Raw genomic sequence first — 18,522 nt, forward strand, 5'->3', positions numbered from 1 at the left:
ATTGAAATATATTATACGAATGATAGTAACTTGCTCAACTTGATATGATTGAAAACAAGACACCGTCATCAAATTAAAATCGATCATCTTTGGCGGCCATTATTTTTGATTATATTCAATGCAACTTTTCAATTACCTGGAAATTTTCTCTATTTTAATTTAACTTGATTTACACCATTTTTTTACACAGTACGTTACCTCGCATAGATAAGCATCGTCAAATCTATATAAGAAGTTAATCATAGCTCTATTATCATAAAGTAGACAAGTCCTAGAACTATTAGACCGTTAAAATAACATTGTGGAAATTGGATCATTGCCAAGTTATTTTACTGTAAACTGATATCAACCAGTACAGAAAGATTCTAGCGATCAATTACATTATTGCAAGGTAAGCTTTCTTATTTTCATATCATTAAGTAAGAAGATTGAATACCGTAACTGAGCTAGACCATTAATGATCATTATGAGCCAAACACTTATCACATATCAATACTAATCTCGAAAGTCATACTTTTTTCTGCGGTTAAATTTTGACAAAGATGCATGTTATTAATGCCCTAAAATATCATACCACATCAATAGTGCATTATAGTCATTTACTTTATAACCTTTAGAGTTTCCACAACTGAGTTACAAATCACGATGATTAAAATAGTGTTATGCTATTTTGATATATAAAAAAACTATAATTTTTGATTTATTCTATCTTGTAGTGTATTGATTTAATGGTAGTCACTGTATTAAGTTGTTGTCATCCAATCGAAATGACTACACAGTCATCATAGGAATATTTTCATGTATTTCAATAACTTCTTTTACCATTGAAACAATATTAAAGCGCCGATGACAATTAAATTGTACAAGTTTTCCTTACAATCGATTTTTATTTTAATTTTTCTTTTTGTATTGACTCCGTTTTTAAAGCTTGGCTGAGATTTTTAATTAATTTTCCCTCGATACTTTTTAATGTCGATCAGACAACAACTTATCATCATCATTTAAATACAGATGCATTCTATAAATTGTTATATTTGTAATACTATCATCATCATATTACACGATCATATTTCAATTATAATATAAACGGAAAGTCTTTGCTAGATTCTACTCTTGGGATCGAATTCGTATTGGGTTAGAAAGTATTCACTATTTATCTTGAATTTAAATTTCGCCATATTACATCAAACAATTTTAAAGAAGCTCTCTATACTTGATATTAGTGTCTTGTAATCATCGATTCATCAAAATATATTTTCTTAGTCTTTACTTTCGGCCTCTTAATCAGTTTTTCTTCATTTACTAAATTGTCCCTGATTGCTTTCTTTATTCTTTTTACAGAACATTACCGATAGCGAAAAATTGATTAAAAAAATTTAAGCTATCGATTAAAATAGCTGGTATTCCGTTTAAATCTAGACAAAATTTCAATAGAAAGACTGTCTAGTTCAAATTTGCTTCGATTGATTGCTAAGTTCCATTTTCCAATAATTCAATCAAGATGAAGTGCCTATCATTGTCGATAACATTTATCTCATCTAGCTTGGTATTGTTAATGCTGCTGAATTTCAATACGGTAAGTCTATTCGTTAACAAGCGTATTCCTCGTTGAACTTAAAGTTGATAGCACTCTATACCCATTCCATCAATATCGATGGTTGACCTAATTTTCGACACATTCTTCAATTATGAAATTTTTAAAGCATAAATAACGAAAAATATCAGCGAATTAATTATAACTAAAGATTAGAAAAAATAGATGAAATAAGGGTAGGCTGTTGTCTATCTCTCTATTTCTCGTATATTTTCAATGCAATTACGGACCATAATACAAACATATAACTTTATCCTTAGACAAGTTCAAATATTGCCAGTGTATTTTCTCTTAATTGCTGTGCAATCTCTTTAAGTATTTTTATCACTGTCTATTAAATTGTTTAGCATAAATTCGATTCTTTTTATTGAAGAGAATAATTCATCGATTTCTACGACCTCTAACAAGCCGGTGTTATGCTTTCACTTTTATAACCTCAATCGTTCATGTACCAGAATTATTTCTTGCGATACATATTAATATGATGAATCATTTCTGATATCTTGCAATTACATTAACTGTTCATAATTTTACATCGAAGATAGATAGACGAAATACAATCGTTCTATTTAATTATACAAAACCTTATTCCATTTCAATCAAGACGTGAGAGTGTATTGTATTTTATTATTGATAGAACATTAATAATATTGTTCCTTTTCTCATTAGCGTTAGACTGTAAAGTCCAATTTACCAATTATCCATCGTAGTACAGATTTGACCTTATGTGGTAATCTTATTACCCTTTATGCATCGATAATAATGCGGAATAACTGCAATGATCATAATTGATGTAAATTATTTAATAGCAGTATACAGTATTAGTGGAAATTTACAGATAAATTAGTACAGTATATTTGAAGCTGATGATATTTAAAGTAAATTATACGAGCAGATTTAGAGTTATTTTTCGTAATTGACGTCCAGATCGTTACTAGTAGTATACTACTAGTAACGATCTGGACATCAAAATAAAAGGCTATAGCCTTTTATTTTGTTTTAAGAATACAACTGAAGTCTGCCGATGAAACGTCTTTATGTCTTTCTTCTAGGATAGAATAGATACTTTTATACTTTCATTTTGTTAAAATGCGAATACTGTAGGGTATCTATAGGAAATATAGTGTACAATTTAAGTATTTGTATTCTCTCAAAGTTATATACCAATGTCTCTCTTTAGACATAGACGGATAAATTATATCCGTTATGCTCTAGACAGTCTATTGACAGTTTAAACGTTATCAATTAATCCTCAACCTTTCTTTCTCCTTCGTCTAAGGTGCAAGATTTATATTCAGTTCGCTTTTTGATTACTGAAATTAAATATATTATGTAGATTAAAATACAGATGACATTCTCATCCTTTTGATAGAAAGTTTACTTCTATATGTAAACTTTGCATAAAAGTTTGAATATTTAATATAATTGATATAATTTGATATGTATAAATATAATTTACTTATTGATGTCTTTCTATCAGAAAGAAAACCAATTCTATCTTTTAAATATAATTATCAGTATTATAATTTTCATTAAGAATCCATATGGAAGTGGATCTTGCAACTCACACTCTTAACAAATATAAGTTGTCTAGAGTCTCCGATATTTCAGTTGGAATGCATCAATAGTTATTAGTGCTTCATTTTAGCCTTAAAACATTGTATGATAAAAATACCTAGCTCTGTTAATATCATTTTTGAATTTTTATTACAATTTAAAACTTGTAGATAAAAAGCAAGCAAACAGTACAATATGTCAATAGAAGATATTTGACTATCAATCAACGCACATAATGTCCCATTTAATTTCCACTATCGGCTAGAATGGGTTTTAATACCTTTACTCTGGATAAATTAAAAATAGGTCACATAAATTGTCAGCAACTCAAGTTTCTATCATAAACTCAAATGCTTTATAGTACTTTTCACTAAAAATTGATATTCATATTTCCATTTACTCTGTATTGTAGAAATTTTCTATCATCAGATAAAGAGAATAATTTTACATTTATTAAAAATGACCCTATAGATTATTATTAAAGTTTTCATTGTATCATTGCCAGAGGTGGATAAAATTCTAACTGTGAGACTATACGTGTAAAATTTAAATATAATATTAACCAGTTGTATAGTATTTATTTTACGCTGAAGTATCGAAAAATATTGCGAATTCTTTATAGATAAGCACTCTTAGGGTAGATGCATCAGTGTAGCAAAATTTTGATTAAAGGAAGTTGAATTAGATGTTGTTATTTGTATATTTATTTCTTTTCGTTCTCATATAATTTTAGCCCGTAGAATCGGTAGGGACTTTCCAATTTAAATTAAATTCTATCACCAACCAGTTGGGATTAACAGCAGCTAAGAAATGCTGCCATGGTGATTTAATACATGGCGGAACATGCTCTGAGCCATGTCAAACATTTTTTAAGATATGTTTACGCGATCAAGTAGATAGCAGCGATGGTATGTGTGGTTTTGGCAACGTAACAACTCCGGTATTAGGTGAAAATTCATTTACTTTGCGCGCTGGAAAGTTAAAAGATAATTTTCATAATCCAATATCAATCCACTTTAATTTTACATGGCCGGTAAGTCCATAAATATGTTAGTTTATGTGTTAATTTTTATCTAAATTATCCGCTTATTACAATAGGTATTGATGATTTGTGATAGTCTAAATTCAATCACAAATTTTAATTTCTTTTCTTTTACAAAATTTCCTTCCTATCCACCCCCAAACAACATATCAACAACAAAAAATTAATACTCAACTCTAATCCTTTCAATATATAAACTAATTCATAAATATATATGTTTGTAAAAATACGTGTATGTGCGACTACAAACTATACGTATCAATAAGTATTTTGCATGCTTGAACCGCTACATTCTGCATTCATAATCAAACGTATATTTCAGCTTATCTATTTGTCCTTCTACTTTGTTATTGTGGTTCTCTTCGATTCGGTGAAAGTTTTCATAATTTTGTTCCTTGGGGTAAATAGTCAAGATCACGTTTGTTTAAATTGGTTTTGCAGTGTAAATGTCTAGTACAGCACTGTACGTGATATTCGCCTACATTCATTTCAGCTACGATTTTAAAAATAATTAGGAATCTTACTCTAATATCTGTTTATGGCGGAGAGTATGAACTATCCTATCATTCACTATCCCGTCTTTTTTATTTAGGCTAATGTTAATTCCCTCCCACATTGTAGCCATTTAGAATAGAACCTACTTCATATGAGTATTTCCATTTATGATCCTTTTTTTATAAAGTTGTAAGTCTTAGTCTTATTCTGAGGCAGAATTGCATATTATAATAAGTTTCATATTCATATGAAACTCTAAGAATATGGTTTCCTATAACTCTTTCCTAAATATGCTCTTACTTATGACACAAAGTACTACAGCTGGTTTCAATCAATTTATTCTAGCTATGATATTATATATGACGAATAGACAAAAGCCGTCTTATTTTATTATTAGCTTAGTTTTTAATTAGTACCATGTCCTATACCGGCGAAAATGTTCGTATTCTCGAGTGAATCATTTATGAGTCTTTCATTATCATAGCCGCAATCATGTCTACAAACATTCCTTTTAATTGTTTGTTATTTTCATTAAGATGATCAATAGCAATATATCTAGACTATAACTTAAGGAAATCAAAATCGAATAGGAGAAAGATCAGTTTAAAAAATTCGGAAGAAATACATCTGTTTTGGTTGTTCTTAAAATTGACCGTAACAAATCTATACGTACTTACAGTACTATTTATCATTCAATAAATTAGTTCGAATTAGAATTACAAATACGTATTTAAGCAAAACATGAATTATTGTTTGATCGGAAATCAATTCTTTCTCCCTGATAATTTTGCAAAATAAGTTATCGTTGTTTTTCCTGCTACCAAAACAACACCTCTAACTATTCTTTGGTAGGTATTACCTATTATTTCGACTAATGATAAAAAGTAGACGTAATCGCTTTCAATACATCATAAATTGGCCAAAAATTGAATTATTTATTATTCTACATAAGAAAAAAATTATTATTTATATTAATAGTTAGGGTATTTTTTATTCTCGTGATGTTAAAATTATGTTTCTGTTCGCTAATTTAGCTGTTAAGACCGAGTAGATATTTTTTCGCTTCCAGTTATCCAACGTACTGTAATCTGTTCTTATTACGAATGCTATTTTCGTGAGCTCAATTATTTGAATCCTCCTGCCAATTAGATGTTAATTCTGATAATTCAACTTACTGTGTAGTCAGAATTCCTTGCATACTTCCAAGTTACAGAGGAAAATAATGTAACTCTACCCATTTAGCATACTTTCAATTTTGGGAGGAGAATGAAAAACTTTCACTCATATTTCATTTGATTAAAGTAGATGCACAAAATTAACCGATCATGCTACAATTATTATTTTATATCATTATGGCCAGAAATCCTGTCATTTTCCCAACTTGACTTGATTAGGAGGTTTTGCGACAGCTGCACAATTTGTATTGTGTCCGTTTAGAATACGACTTTTAGATAAGTAAAAAAAGTATAGAGGAGATACAATCGCATATCATGTATTAAATCAATGAGTGATCTTAATTCTACCATATGGACGCTGATTTTTGTACAGCATAATAATTAGACTGCTTATATGAGTTTTGTACGGATTTTTGTACTTATTCCATTAGAATACCAACATTCTTTTATCTTGTAAAATTAACTGATAGAGGCCATTGATTATTGGTTTGCATCATGAAAAATTTTAATACTAATTATTTTCAATTACAATAATATTGATGAAAAAATTTAATACGTTATTATTTATAGGGTGCATTTATCCTTGTTGTCGAAGCATTAAATAAGAAATCATCACTTAAATCCGGTATGTCAAATCATCAATTTGGTGTTGTATGTTGTTGTTGATGTTATTTGTTAGCTTTCAAGTTCAATTCGAATACAATTGACGTCTATTATCACCTATTGAATATTTTTATAATCGGTTGAAAACTTATTGTTCATCGTTATCGCTCAATTTAACTTCGGTCTTTTAATGACTTTATTTCTATATTTTACGTCAGAACAATCCAGTTGACAATAGTCTAGAGATACCCAACTATTATTGTTTAATAGAATATAAGTTACGATTTGCTTTGATAAATATTAATGTTGATGTTTTATTGGCTTTCCTTATACTACGTTGGAGATGCATCACTTTCATGAATCACAATACTATATTGATGATGCTAAATATTCATTCATGATATGGATAATTTTAATTTAATTTAATAAGAGTAACACGTTGGTAGCGAAAGATCATTTACTTTAAATCCAGTTGAATTTAAAATTTCTAGCGAATGCCCATATATTTTCTTATAAATAGTTGAATGCATCTAATTTCCCTAGTATTACGGTCATGAACAAGTTCATTAATTCTATATTCGATCAAATTATGAATACAGTATAAATTATGTATACGAGTATAGACAAACATCTAAGATTTTATTACAGATAATGTAAAATATTACTGCAATAAGTAATAACTTAGCCGTCACAAACTATTACATTAGTATCCTGAAAATTTAAATATTTGTGATCGAAATTCATTTATATAGACAATTAGATTGACGGATATTTCTCTCACTGAATGTTTAGTACTTGATTCGGACAGGAAATATTGATCAATTGTCGTTAACATTAATAATTCGGACAAAAGTATTTGTTTAATATTAAGAGTTGGTATTATTAATGGTAAATTCAATATACTTAGCAAATTGAATTTTCTCTACCAGCTACACACGATAATAATAATACTGCATACTTGATATTATTTTTTCGATTAATGATCATAATTATACTATTATACAATAGTCAACAGATGTCCATTGGGAAGGCTAGCATTTCAAATCAGACAATCGCTTAAGACAATATAATTATTATATTCTATTAGGTCACTCTTTAGTCCTCATCTACCGCGCTAATTTCGTTTTTCCGTCCTTTTCCCTATATACTTTATTATAGCATTGACATCCGACTCTTAATTCACTGTATACGTATGCAAGGAATAAAATTAATTTAGTTTTTAGGCAATAGATTTCGCATAGTTTGAATTGTGTAGTGAAAATACTAGGACAGAATAGCATATTATTAATAAACATATTTATTTCTTAAATTTACTGCTAAATGCCTTGAAAAGTGATTAAACAAGAAATTATACGATCTTCTAATATCAATTTATAATCGCTTGCGATAAAAATGAAAAGAGACAAGTAATAATCATAACTGAAATAGTAAAAATCGCCAGTGTGCTATTGGGAATATCTAGTATAATTAGCGAATTTTATATTACAAACAAACATTATAAACTTAGTAAGTAGTAAGTTTTCTATTTTGATGAATATGGTCCTCAAGTAACTGTCATACAAGTTTACGGCTTATATTCTCGATCAATGATGAACATATAGTGCTCATGATTATTTTTTTCTAAATTACAATAAGATTAATATGGGAATGTTCTCATCGCAAAATTTAGTCTCTTTAATTATGAAATATGTATTAGTTTGAATTATAAGCATGTGACAAAAAATGGCAGAGAAAATTACTATAAGCTAGCAAGTAAGGTAGTGAACGATATAAGCTAAAAGTTCGTGCAATTCAAGCAATATGTACAATCAAGAAAGGATGCTAGATAATATTCATTAATATCCTTCAATTTGCTAGTGTATATCAACTACACGTTACGTTAATCGTTTAAGTTAGATTGATTGCCAATTACGGTCTATTAAGTTGATTTAATTTTTGTTATTCGATTTAACCAATGTTTCTTTTAATTGGTTATTTTATCAAGTTGTATTCTTAGGAATGTTAACCTAGGAATACAAAGTACATACTCTGCGTTATCACCCTATCAAGTAGCATTTCTAGTGTTTAATAACCGATCATCTTTATTCGATCATAAATCGCAACTCAACTATTTTATTTGTATCGCCATTGAATAGTTTACATTTCTGTTTACCACCCACACCATGTGAATATTTTACTTGTAATCTTGAATATTTGATAAGAAATTAGCTAAAAATATGGTAAATATCCGTAAGATTAAGCACTTGCTAGCTGATATTTAGAATATTAGCGCAGTTACTCTGGAGTTCTCGATTGTAAGTAAAAATTTTGATTATCACCATATATTATTTATCCTCTACCCTAATGACTACTTTTGCCATGGTTTTGATTTATTTTGAAGATAATATTGTTAATTAATGCATCATCATCGTCTTGATTTTAAAAAGTCTTATTTCTTTCCATTTAACGTCCTGAAGATTAATTAATCAAAACAAATTAGTGTTTGGATGCATCTAGTGACGCTTCCGCTGTCCTTCACACCTGTTCAACTTTAATTTGAATAAAACTATTGTAAAAGATTATCAATTTGACGTGAATTACGCTATTGTTACAGAGAAAACAGCTGACATTGAATCAACAATAGATTATAAAGAATTGCCAGCTGACGTTTTACGATAATTTTGATTTGCAATTTCCACGCCGCATCAAAGGCTATTTTAACTTTCAAACTAATGACAGTATAGCTGTACTCCGATTAACACACAGTATACAACTGTACCTGCATCGTCGTATCATTTTTCTCATATACAATGACTTATCTTTCGAGTTTATAATTACCGTGATGATCTAATATACATCTTCGTAGCCTATGATAATTTTCATACATTCTCATTATTCGAATCAAATCTAACTATAGCTGGAATAATATCATGATATTTCTGTAGAATCATTTTGTAGTAGACAATTTAAAGTTAACACCAATTTACTTCTAGTGTATACTAAAGACAGGGTTAGGATATGCTTGATAAGTTTTTATAATTTTTACATACAACTTCTTGACATTAATGCCAGCGCTATCGGATTCCTAATGGTTTTCAAAGGTGTTACTATGGTAACACCGGTCGGATAGAATAGATGATGACACGTGATATAAAGTTTTCAAAACTAATTAATATCTCATAGTAAATCTAGAATCATTTAGTCTTTATTCAGTATCAACACTGGATGATTATCATGTTCGGGTAGATGCATCCGTAAATTCCAAAATAGACGGAGCTAAAATATTAGTATAAATTTAACCTGCGTATAGATCTTGAAACATTAGCAAAGTGATTATTAAATTATAGTAATCACAAGTATAATATTAGAAGGATAATAAATCTACGATATTTAACTATCAATGCTAACTACTGAAATGAATCTGCATCTTACGTAATTACCTTCGCAATCTGATCATAAAATGATAGTAGTATAATTTTATTCTGAACTACCATCATTGTAGATACCATTGACAAAGTTGAATATCGCGATGCAATCTACAGCGGGGCAGGGTGGAATGAACGAGAAACAACCAATGGTCATGTTGAAATGGCTTTCGAATATCGATTGGTTTGTGATCGTCACTATTATGGACCTGGCTGCGATATTGCATGCACACCACGCAATGACCTGTTAGGCCATTATACATGTAATGATAAAGGACAGAAAGAATGTTTACCTGGTTGGAAAGGCAAATTTTGTGAAGAAAGTAAGGTTTACTATCTTGTAGCATTATCTAGGACAACTAATATGTAAACATTAATTTCAGTAAATCTTAAGTTAAGTTAAAAAATCTGACGTTTTATATTTTAAAGGCCATATTTAAGCCTATACGGCATAGTAATAAATTTGTATGCATTAAAATTATGATGAAAAGATGCATACAATATCGATATCGATATTGACACGTTATCTTCTGTTTCTAGTTGAATGTCCAGAAGGTTGTATCGAAGGAGGACATGGAGCATGTATTGTACCCAATAAATGCAGGTAAAGGATTTAAAACACAAGTTTCTTGTAAGAGCAATACTAGATGTCCTAGTCCCATTATTTAGTCTACTAACTCCATATCTTTAAACAGAATAACGACCACCTATAGCAAGAGTAGTTTTTTTCTAATTATTGGATTGATGTAATAAAATTATAGTTGTGGTGCGGGATGGACTGGGCCGACATGCCAACAATGTATCCCAGATCCTAACTGTGTTCATGGTTCTTGCCAAAAGCCGAACGATTGTGATTGTGATGCTGGTTGGGGAGGCGTTTACTGCGATAAAGGTAAGGGAATGATACACATAGATAACAAATGTAATCAAAGCCATATGCTCAAATTTATGATAAATTTATGTAAATTTTTTATAGATAAAAATTTCTGTCAAAATCATTCACCATGCCATAATGGAGCAACATGTAGTAATACTTCACCAGGAAACTACTCTTGTATGTGTCCTCCGGGATTTACTGGACGAGACTGTGAAACAAGTAAGTCTACCTATTTGCATAATTAAAAAATTGGTACTTAACTGTTAAATCTAATAATACGGCACTACTATCAATTATTATTTATGAAATGCGAAAGTAAGATTTGGTTTATTGCTTGTTACAGATATTAATGACTGTCTTTCCCATGAATGTACAAATAACGCTAAATGTGTGGTAAGACGACTAATGTAAATCGTTAAATTTTAAGCTTAACCCGTGAATTGAATTTGCCTTACATTGCTATCCGCTATAAATCGGTTATAAATGGTTATTGTACTGTATTTTATAAATATATAATTATTTCGATAGGATCTAGTTGATGGGTATCGATGTGAATGTCCATCGGGTTTTGAAGGCATGTTATGCCAGATCAATATCGATGAATGCGTAAATAACACCTGTAAAAATGGTGCAAGCTGTATAGATGGCATTGGTGAATATTCATGCAAATGTCGAACAGGTTTTACTGGAGACTATTGCGAGACTGAAATAAACGAATGTAAATCAAATCCTTGCCGAAACGGTAAATGAAAATATCTCTACGTACAATTTTAGCAATCGAATTAGAGATTGGATTTTATTTCTGCTTCGAGTATAGTCGAGCTACGAACAGTTAACATCACATATTTTACCGTATATTATCTCTTCTTAGGTGGTAACTGTACCGACTTATTAGGAGACTTTAAATGTGATTGCCAAACCGGATTGACTGGTAAACGCTGTGAAGTTAATATTAATGAATGTGCAAGCCATCCCTGTCAAAATGGTGCAAGCTGTCATGACGGTCTCAGCAGCTATTACTGTCAATGCCTCAGTGGCTTTACTGGCGACTTATGTCAGACTAATATTAATGATTGTACTGAAGAAATTAACTGCTTAAATGGAGGCCAGTGCGTGGACTTAATTAATGATTATGAATGCAATTGTACCGATGATTACTATGGAAATATATGCGAATTACAACGTGTTAATGGATTATGTGCAACAGTTACATGCCACAATGGTGGTGTTTGCCGTGAATTTAATTCAAATGGCTACAAATGCGAGTGTGCAACGGATTTTACTGGATCCAATTGCGAGACTAATATCGATCAATGTCAGTCGCAACCTTGTGCTAATGGTGGTACATGCATTGATGCTATTGATGATTATGACTGTACATGTATGCCTGGCTTTAGCGGTAAGAACTGTAATTATTCTATTTATTCATCGGCGCCGCCAACAACTCAAATATCTACAATAGGTAAGGCTACTTATTTTTCATAATTTTAAACAGATTATAAATCTACGCAAAAACCTCAAACTGGTGGCTTTGCCTATTTCTATAATTGACATATTTTAACACATGCTTAAATTGTAGAAACGGACTCAAAAGCAATTACTGAAACTATAACTACTACTATTGATGATTCACCAAGTTCTGGAGCAGCGACAAATGGTAAGAGATCCAAGGAATATCTTGATTTAATATTTGAAAAAATTAACTGGATAATAGTAGGAGATATGTATACCAATTTAAAAATTAATGCCACTTCTGGTTAATTGTACTAGAAGGCAATAGTTTGCTAATACCAATATTAGCATCTGCTGGTGGTGCTGCTTTACTGCTAATAGTCGTGGTAATCATTCTATTTAAATGTCGCCCGCATCGCAAAAGAACTTTAGAAAAAGTAGCTAAGCCAAAAGATGATAACCAAAATTTTGTCACCGAAAATTTTGTAAAAGTTATTTCGAATAATACTGGTGCCGCTGTGCAGCCCAATCAACTTGGACCGGAAAAAATCTATGCTAAGCAAAACTGTGATAAGCTCAATAACAGCAGTGCTAAATTAAAAAGGTAGCCGATATAATCCAGGGTTTTTCTCTCCATATTAAAGCAATAAAAAGATTTTTATATCATTGATATTAGATTGATGCTAAACGCTAGTTATTAATATAGCTATTATTATAAATTTAATAATTTTTTTTGTTTTTATCAATAGCAAAAGCGAAAGCTCAACAAGCATTGCTAGTAATAATAAACTGGGGAAAGATAGCGATATAACAATCTATCGTAACCAAAGTGTAAGTAGTTGTGGTAGCAGCATGACCAAGAATATAGGTCCAGATGAAATCAGTTTACATGACGTAGAATTAGAAGAAAATAGAAAAGCTAAGAAAATATTGGAAGGTGACGATGACAGTTTGAAAAATTATCATCCCAAAACTGTTGATTGCGTAGTCGATTTTGATGGGATACAATGCACAACAACAATTTTGCCTAATGAAAATTATTCATCGCAACGTCCTGCAAGACAATGGTTTAGACAGCCTGATTTTGTTACGTTACCAACTTCTACTAATCGAGATGAAAATGGAACCTTTTCAGTTAATAAAGTAAAGAAAAATAAGAATCGATAGTGTATAAATAGGTGCTATATATTGCTTTATCCCGCACGATTGGGTGGACTTAAAATTTCTTATTTTACTTCAAATTGGCCTACAGAAAATAAATACTGCCTTAAATAATAAGATACAGAAAAATTAAGATGGAACAAATATATATATATATACTGAAGCCCTCAAGATTACCAATTAAAGATTAAAAATCTATAAATCTATGCTTCCTATCGATTCTTTCAATATTAATTGAGCTTTTATTTGCACATTAAGCTGTTAACCGATACTAAGATATCTTGGAAGACTTAAACAAGCCATCATGAAAATATTGAATACAATACATAAAGAATTTACAATCAACATTATATAAGTATCGACCATTGCAAAATCAAAGTTTAGATTAATAACAAGCTATAATTACTTTACATTAGCTTTATGTCGTCCTCAAGACACTTAAATCAACATCTAACGCGTAATCGTACTGAAAAGAAATGGATGTATTACTCAATTGCCTTCAAGTATAAACAACATCATATATACTTTTCAACACCGATTTTATAGAAGTATTTTGGATTAACAGTACTTATTCGATATACTCTCTTTTCTTTTAAGCTGTTCCTATAATTTTAAATATGTTTTCCTTTCTTTCTTATACAATATCATACTTATTTCAGTACATACTGTATCTGTATATAACTGTGAAGTACTGTATGAAGTTTATAACGAGCAAATGATCGTATTTCTTTCGCCTTAGGTAATTTTACACACTCATATTTCCTTCTGCTTTGGATCATTTTATTATGATGATTACCACGTAGGGCTATAATAATTTTGACTCCTATGACCACTTCATGAGTAATTAATTTGATGCAGGGCTATATATTGGAACTGCTATGCTATCAAGTTATTATAGTAACTTAAGTTTGACATAGATAGCGTCTATCTTCTTCTATATAAAGCAATATTAGATAATAAGTCTTAATAATATATTATGTTAGAAGTCATATACATATTTATGAAAGCTATCATATTGCTGTTTTAACAGTTCGTTCATCTGTACTTGATCTAAGCTGATCTTGATTATTCTATGACAAGAAAAATATTGATGCGACGGTAGTAATCTTGTCTTTACCCTTACTGATGCTATAAAATACCTTAATTAAGTTTAATTAATAACCAAATTGACTGAAATGTTTATTTGATCTTTTGACTTCGGACGAATGGATAGAACATGCGCCCACAAAATTTTTCTTATCTTCTATAAGTGGGCTAGACGATTAGTTGAATTAATGAAATAATTTTTCACTTAATCCCTTCATTTAATTTTTATTCCCTTTTAATTGGTAGCGAAGCACTTTTATGATGCTAAATCTGATCAGATCATGTCTATTACTCGATCTGCATTTTATTATCATAATTTAACGAGCAATTTGTTCTATTGTACTTTTTGCACATTTACTTGATGTCTTATAAAGACCATAAGTTTAAAATAGATGACATAACTTAATAATAATTACGATAATAGCTATCCCATTGTAAATCCTTATAATCAGTAGTCTTGAAGCCATTCACGTTGGTAATGACTTTTCCGACAACTAATTCATTATTGCGTTAAACTTGATTTATATTTATATTATGGTTTAATCTCAGGCAGAATCAAGCAACTCTATAAATCTTAGTAATGTAACAAATAAGATATCAACATTTGTTAATTTATGATTACTAGCTATCAGTTAGCATCTATTATATTGAAATTCTTGTATTAAATTGATGTTATAGGTTAATTTTCGTATTTAAATGTAAATAAGTATATCTAGAATGATATAGATATAGGTATACAAGTTATAGGGACGTAAACATCGATGACTTAAAAACTGTAAGCATCACACTTAATAATACCAGATAGAAACTATCTCTAGCCGTGATAAAATGATGCAATTGATTTAATACGGCCGTATTTGCACTTTCCTCTACTATGGTATCGTATATGGTGATATTGACTGAACTAGATAAGATTAAGTTCTATCAATAGCTATAAATGATACTTATGATTGATTTTCCAATAGCAGGAATGGCAGTAGAAAATAATACCTACTCATGTAGTAACGATTGGTGCTTCTAGTTTACAATGCGTTTTACACCTAAAATTTTTTGAAAGGTCACCTTTATTGATTATTTAAGTCATCAATGGCGCAAGTTTTATTAATAATGATAATTACAAAACCAGTGCTGCCATTCTTTCAATATGTTGTACAATTGTCAAATATGATTCTAGAGTAGGTCCGTGGCTATTAGACGAAAATTGTAATGAATATTTTTATATATGTATACGTTTAAATGCAACTTTAGGATTAATCGCTGCAACATTGAATAAAAATCTCTGCAACCAAACGTTCAACTTGACTAAATATTCTCTCTGGCTTATCCCACCCACCCTAACGAGCAGCGCGGGGGTATTTATACTACTGTTAGATGACTCTGATTATGGGTTCATTTCAATAGGTCAGTATAAGATTCTTACAGGACGTTTTACCTCAAGATTTCTTCATGTAAAACGAATAGCGTCTAAGGTAGCAATTTCTGCAGAGTACTGATTTTTAAAATAGTATTCGTTATATCGCCAAGGGTGGCTACTGGGCCTTTCAATTTTGATTTGATGTAATACTCTGATGAAAATTGAATAAACATAGAATCTTTATAGAGTTTCCTACACAGCCATTTTGATTGTGACATTTTCTCATAACAGCAGTTATCGACAGAGCAAGCTTTGCTTGCATACGCAAGCGTTCCTTAAACACACTATAATGATTGGTATAGAATTGACCACATTACTAAGGACATTGTACCACACTGTCGATATCTTACAGTACCTGCTAATCTTAACTTGGTATGTCCATCACCGTACATTAGTTATCATAATGTGCTTTGGACTATTAACTAATCTTAATATAGCATTTCATCAGTGAATGCATTATTGAAAAGTAATACTCTACAAGCATAGCTGTGAATATAGTAGTACCTGGCTATTACCGGGATATATATAATGTCGAATGGTAATACTATCTGTTAATTATTAACAAATGGGTACATTATCGCAAAAAGTCAGCAAAGCGACGTGAGTTTGTACTAGTATCTATGATTTCTAGAAAGCGTTGTCTAAGATACAGTGATAAACAGCTAAATACTGCAAAATGCAGTATGGAGTAGATCACCAAATTTAAAGTTTAATTCTTTGTTTGGTGAATGAAATTACATGCTTTTAGTAGGAATTACTGTAGCAATGATTGTGTTACAACAGATTTTAGGTTATACCGGAACTTGTAGATGAGATTATTTGATTACAGTGCGCACCTTTAAGACTGTAATTCCACCTAATAGTATACCATAAATGATTCGTGAATTCATGGGAAATGTGAAAGCTTGCGATACTATTACTTGCAACTGTTGCCGAAGAGCACTTAAGCCTAGTAGGTTGCACAATAATATTCGGTCGTTTAATTTCTAACCTATACACGTAGTTAGTTAACTAACGTAAAATCAAAGACATTTAGGTCAGTGTGAAAAATTTAATTTAGGTGTACAATCAATTCCAATAGTATCATGAAATTATAGATTTATTCCTACGTTATTGGTTTCTACATTATTCTTGTTGTAAAAAATGGTTTATAACAAGGAATTTCTTTGATTAGTTTATCTAAATTTGTACTCTATATTGCATAGTTCTTCAATTACAAACTTTTCTAATGCTAAATACTGTGGTAATCACTCCTATTCTCTGTTTAATACAGAGTGAGGGCCTTTATAGCTAGCTGTCATTGCCATCAATTATGGCTCATATTAATTCGTACTAGCTTAATGTCCAGTTGCTTCGCTAATAGAGATATCACAGTTCATAGGCTGCTGAATAATGCAGAATTGCAACATTGTACTATTGGGTAATTATCTAATGTTAACCATTGCATAACTCGCGTATTTACAGGAAAAATATAAGCAGCATTATGAATCACAGTCCACAGCAACGCGATACGTTACTGGACTAGTACCACTTGTAAAGTTCAGTAGACTAGTTATTGATATTATAGTCTGGTGCTAAGGGTTATAGTAAGAAAGTAGCTTGAAGAATCCTAGGTAAGTAAGGAGAATTCTACAAGCGACTGCTCGTACAAATTTTGCATAGTAAATTGTAACCCCGTGAATCGAATATTATACTAACGGTATTAATTCTGACATACGAATAGCTTAAACAATATAGCCATTTTTTACTTTTATTACTATGCTATAGGGCCATAGCATTCATATCCATAAAGTAGAAGCCGATTTTTTGTAATTGCATCACGTCCAAACGGAGAGTGGGAGGTGAAAATTATGCTTACCTTTGGAATAAGCATTAAGTGTAGATGGTCCTCGTCGACTTTAAAATGGCGAAAGAACTTTGATAAAAATATTTCAACCTCTAAACCATTAAACTGTATGGTGGAGCACTGTCGCCTACCGTTACCTACTTTCGAACATACTTTCAAATGACGCGATTAACCGTGCGCAACGCACGAGTCAACAGTGACTTGTTTATGATTTCATTACCACGCTGGTAAACTCCAAAATGGACAGAGCCTAATTATTACAGAGTGAAGAAGTTTCCCGGCGAAGCAAAGGCCTCTGCTGCCAAGTGTAATAATATCTTCTTTAAGTAGCGTAAAGTATTTTAAGGTAGACGATGATAGAAGGTATAAAGGATTTTATTGAGATATAAGTTATAGGCTAACAATGATATGGTTATTATAGATAAGGTATTTGAGATAGCAGGAATGTAGGAACTGACTAACGAGTTAGCTTACAAGGGTATTTATAGGTTTTAGATGAGATTGAGATAATGTCTTTATATGTATAGCATGTCGTCTATATGTCGCCATGATGTACATTATGAATGTAATGCAATACAGTACTTAAATGGTATATGATAAGTATTCGTATATTAGGATATTACTATACTAGGCATCTTCTATATAAGATCATAATGTTACATGCAAAGGAGACAAAGTCAAGCTCGAACCTCCTGATGCCTTGAAGACTCTCCTCACAGACGATTCATCAGATGCAAAGCATGTTTGAGAAAACATTTGGAAGGACAACTCGGCCTTTATGTTCGCGAGCTTCGGATACGACAAGGACCTCACCAA

The 18,522-nt window shown here is 30.8% G+C and overlaps 1 protein-coding gene across 1 annotated transcript; it reads left to right on the top strand.

The window, feature by feature from the left end:
• Positions 1-3,887: 3,887 nt before the first annotated feature.
• Positions 3,888-12,046, top strand: TRIADDRAFT_587 (uncharacterized protein; the record flags this gene model as incomplete). Its single annotated transcript, XM_002115747.1, has 8 exons — positions 3,888-4,184; positions 6,434-6,509; positions 9,948-10,193; positions 10,411-10,474; positions 10,632-10,762; positions 10,847-10,957; positions 11,322-11,489; positions 11,619-12,046. Coding segments are annotated over 8 exons (1,521 nt in total), but the record flags the coding sequence as incomplete, so codon positions are not given.
• Between the last annotated feature and the right edge of the window lie 6,476 nt (positions 12,047-18,522).

Source organism: Trichoplax adhaerens, genomic scaffold, assembly GCF_000150275.1.
Source record: "Trichoplax adhaerens TRIADscaffold_12 genomic scaffold, whole genome shotgun sequence".
Classification (NCBI taxonomy): Eukaryota; Metazoa; Placozoa; class Uniplacotomia; order Trichoplacea; family Trichoplacidae; genus Trichoplax; species Trichoplax adhaerens.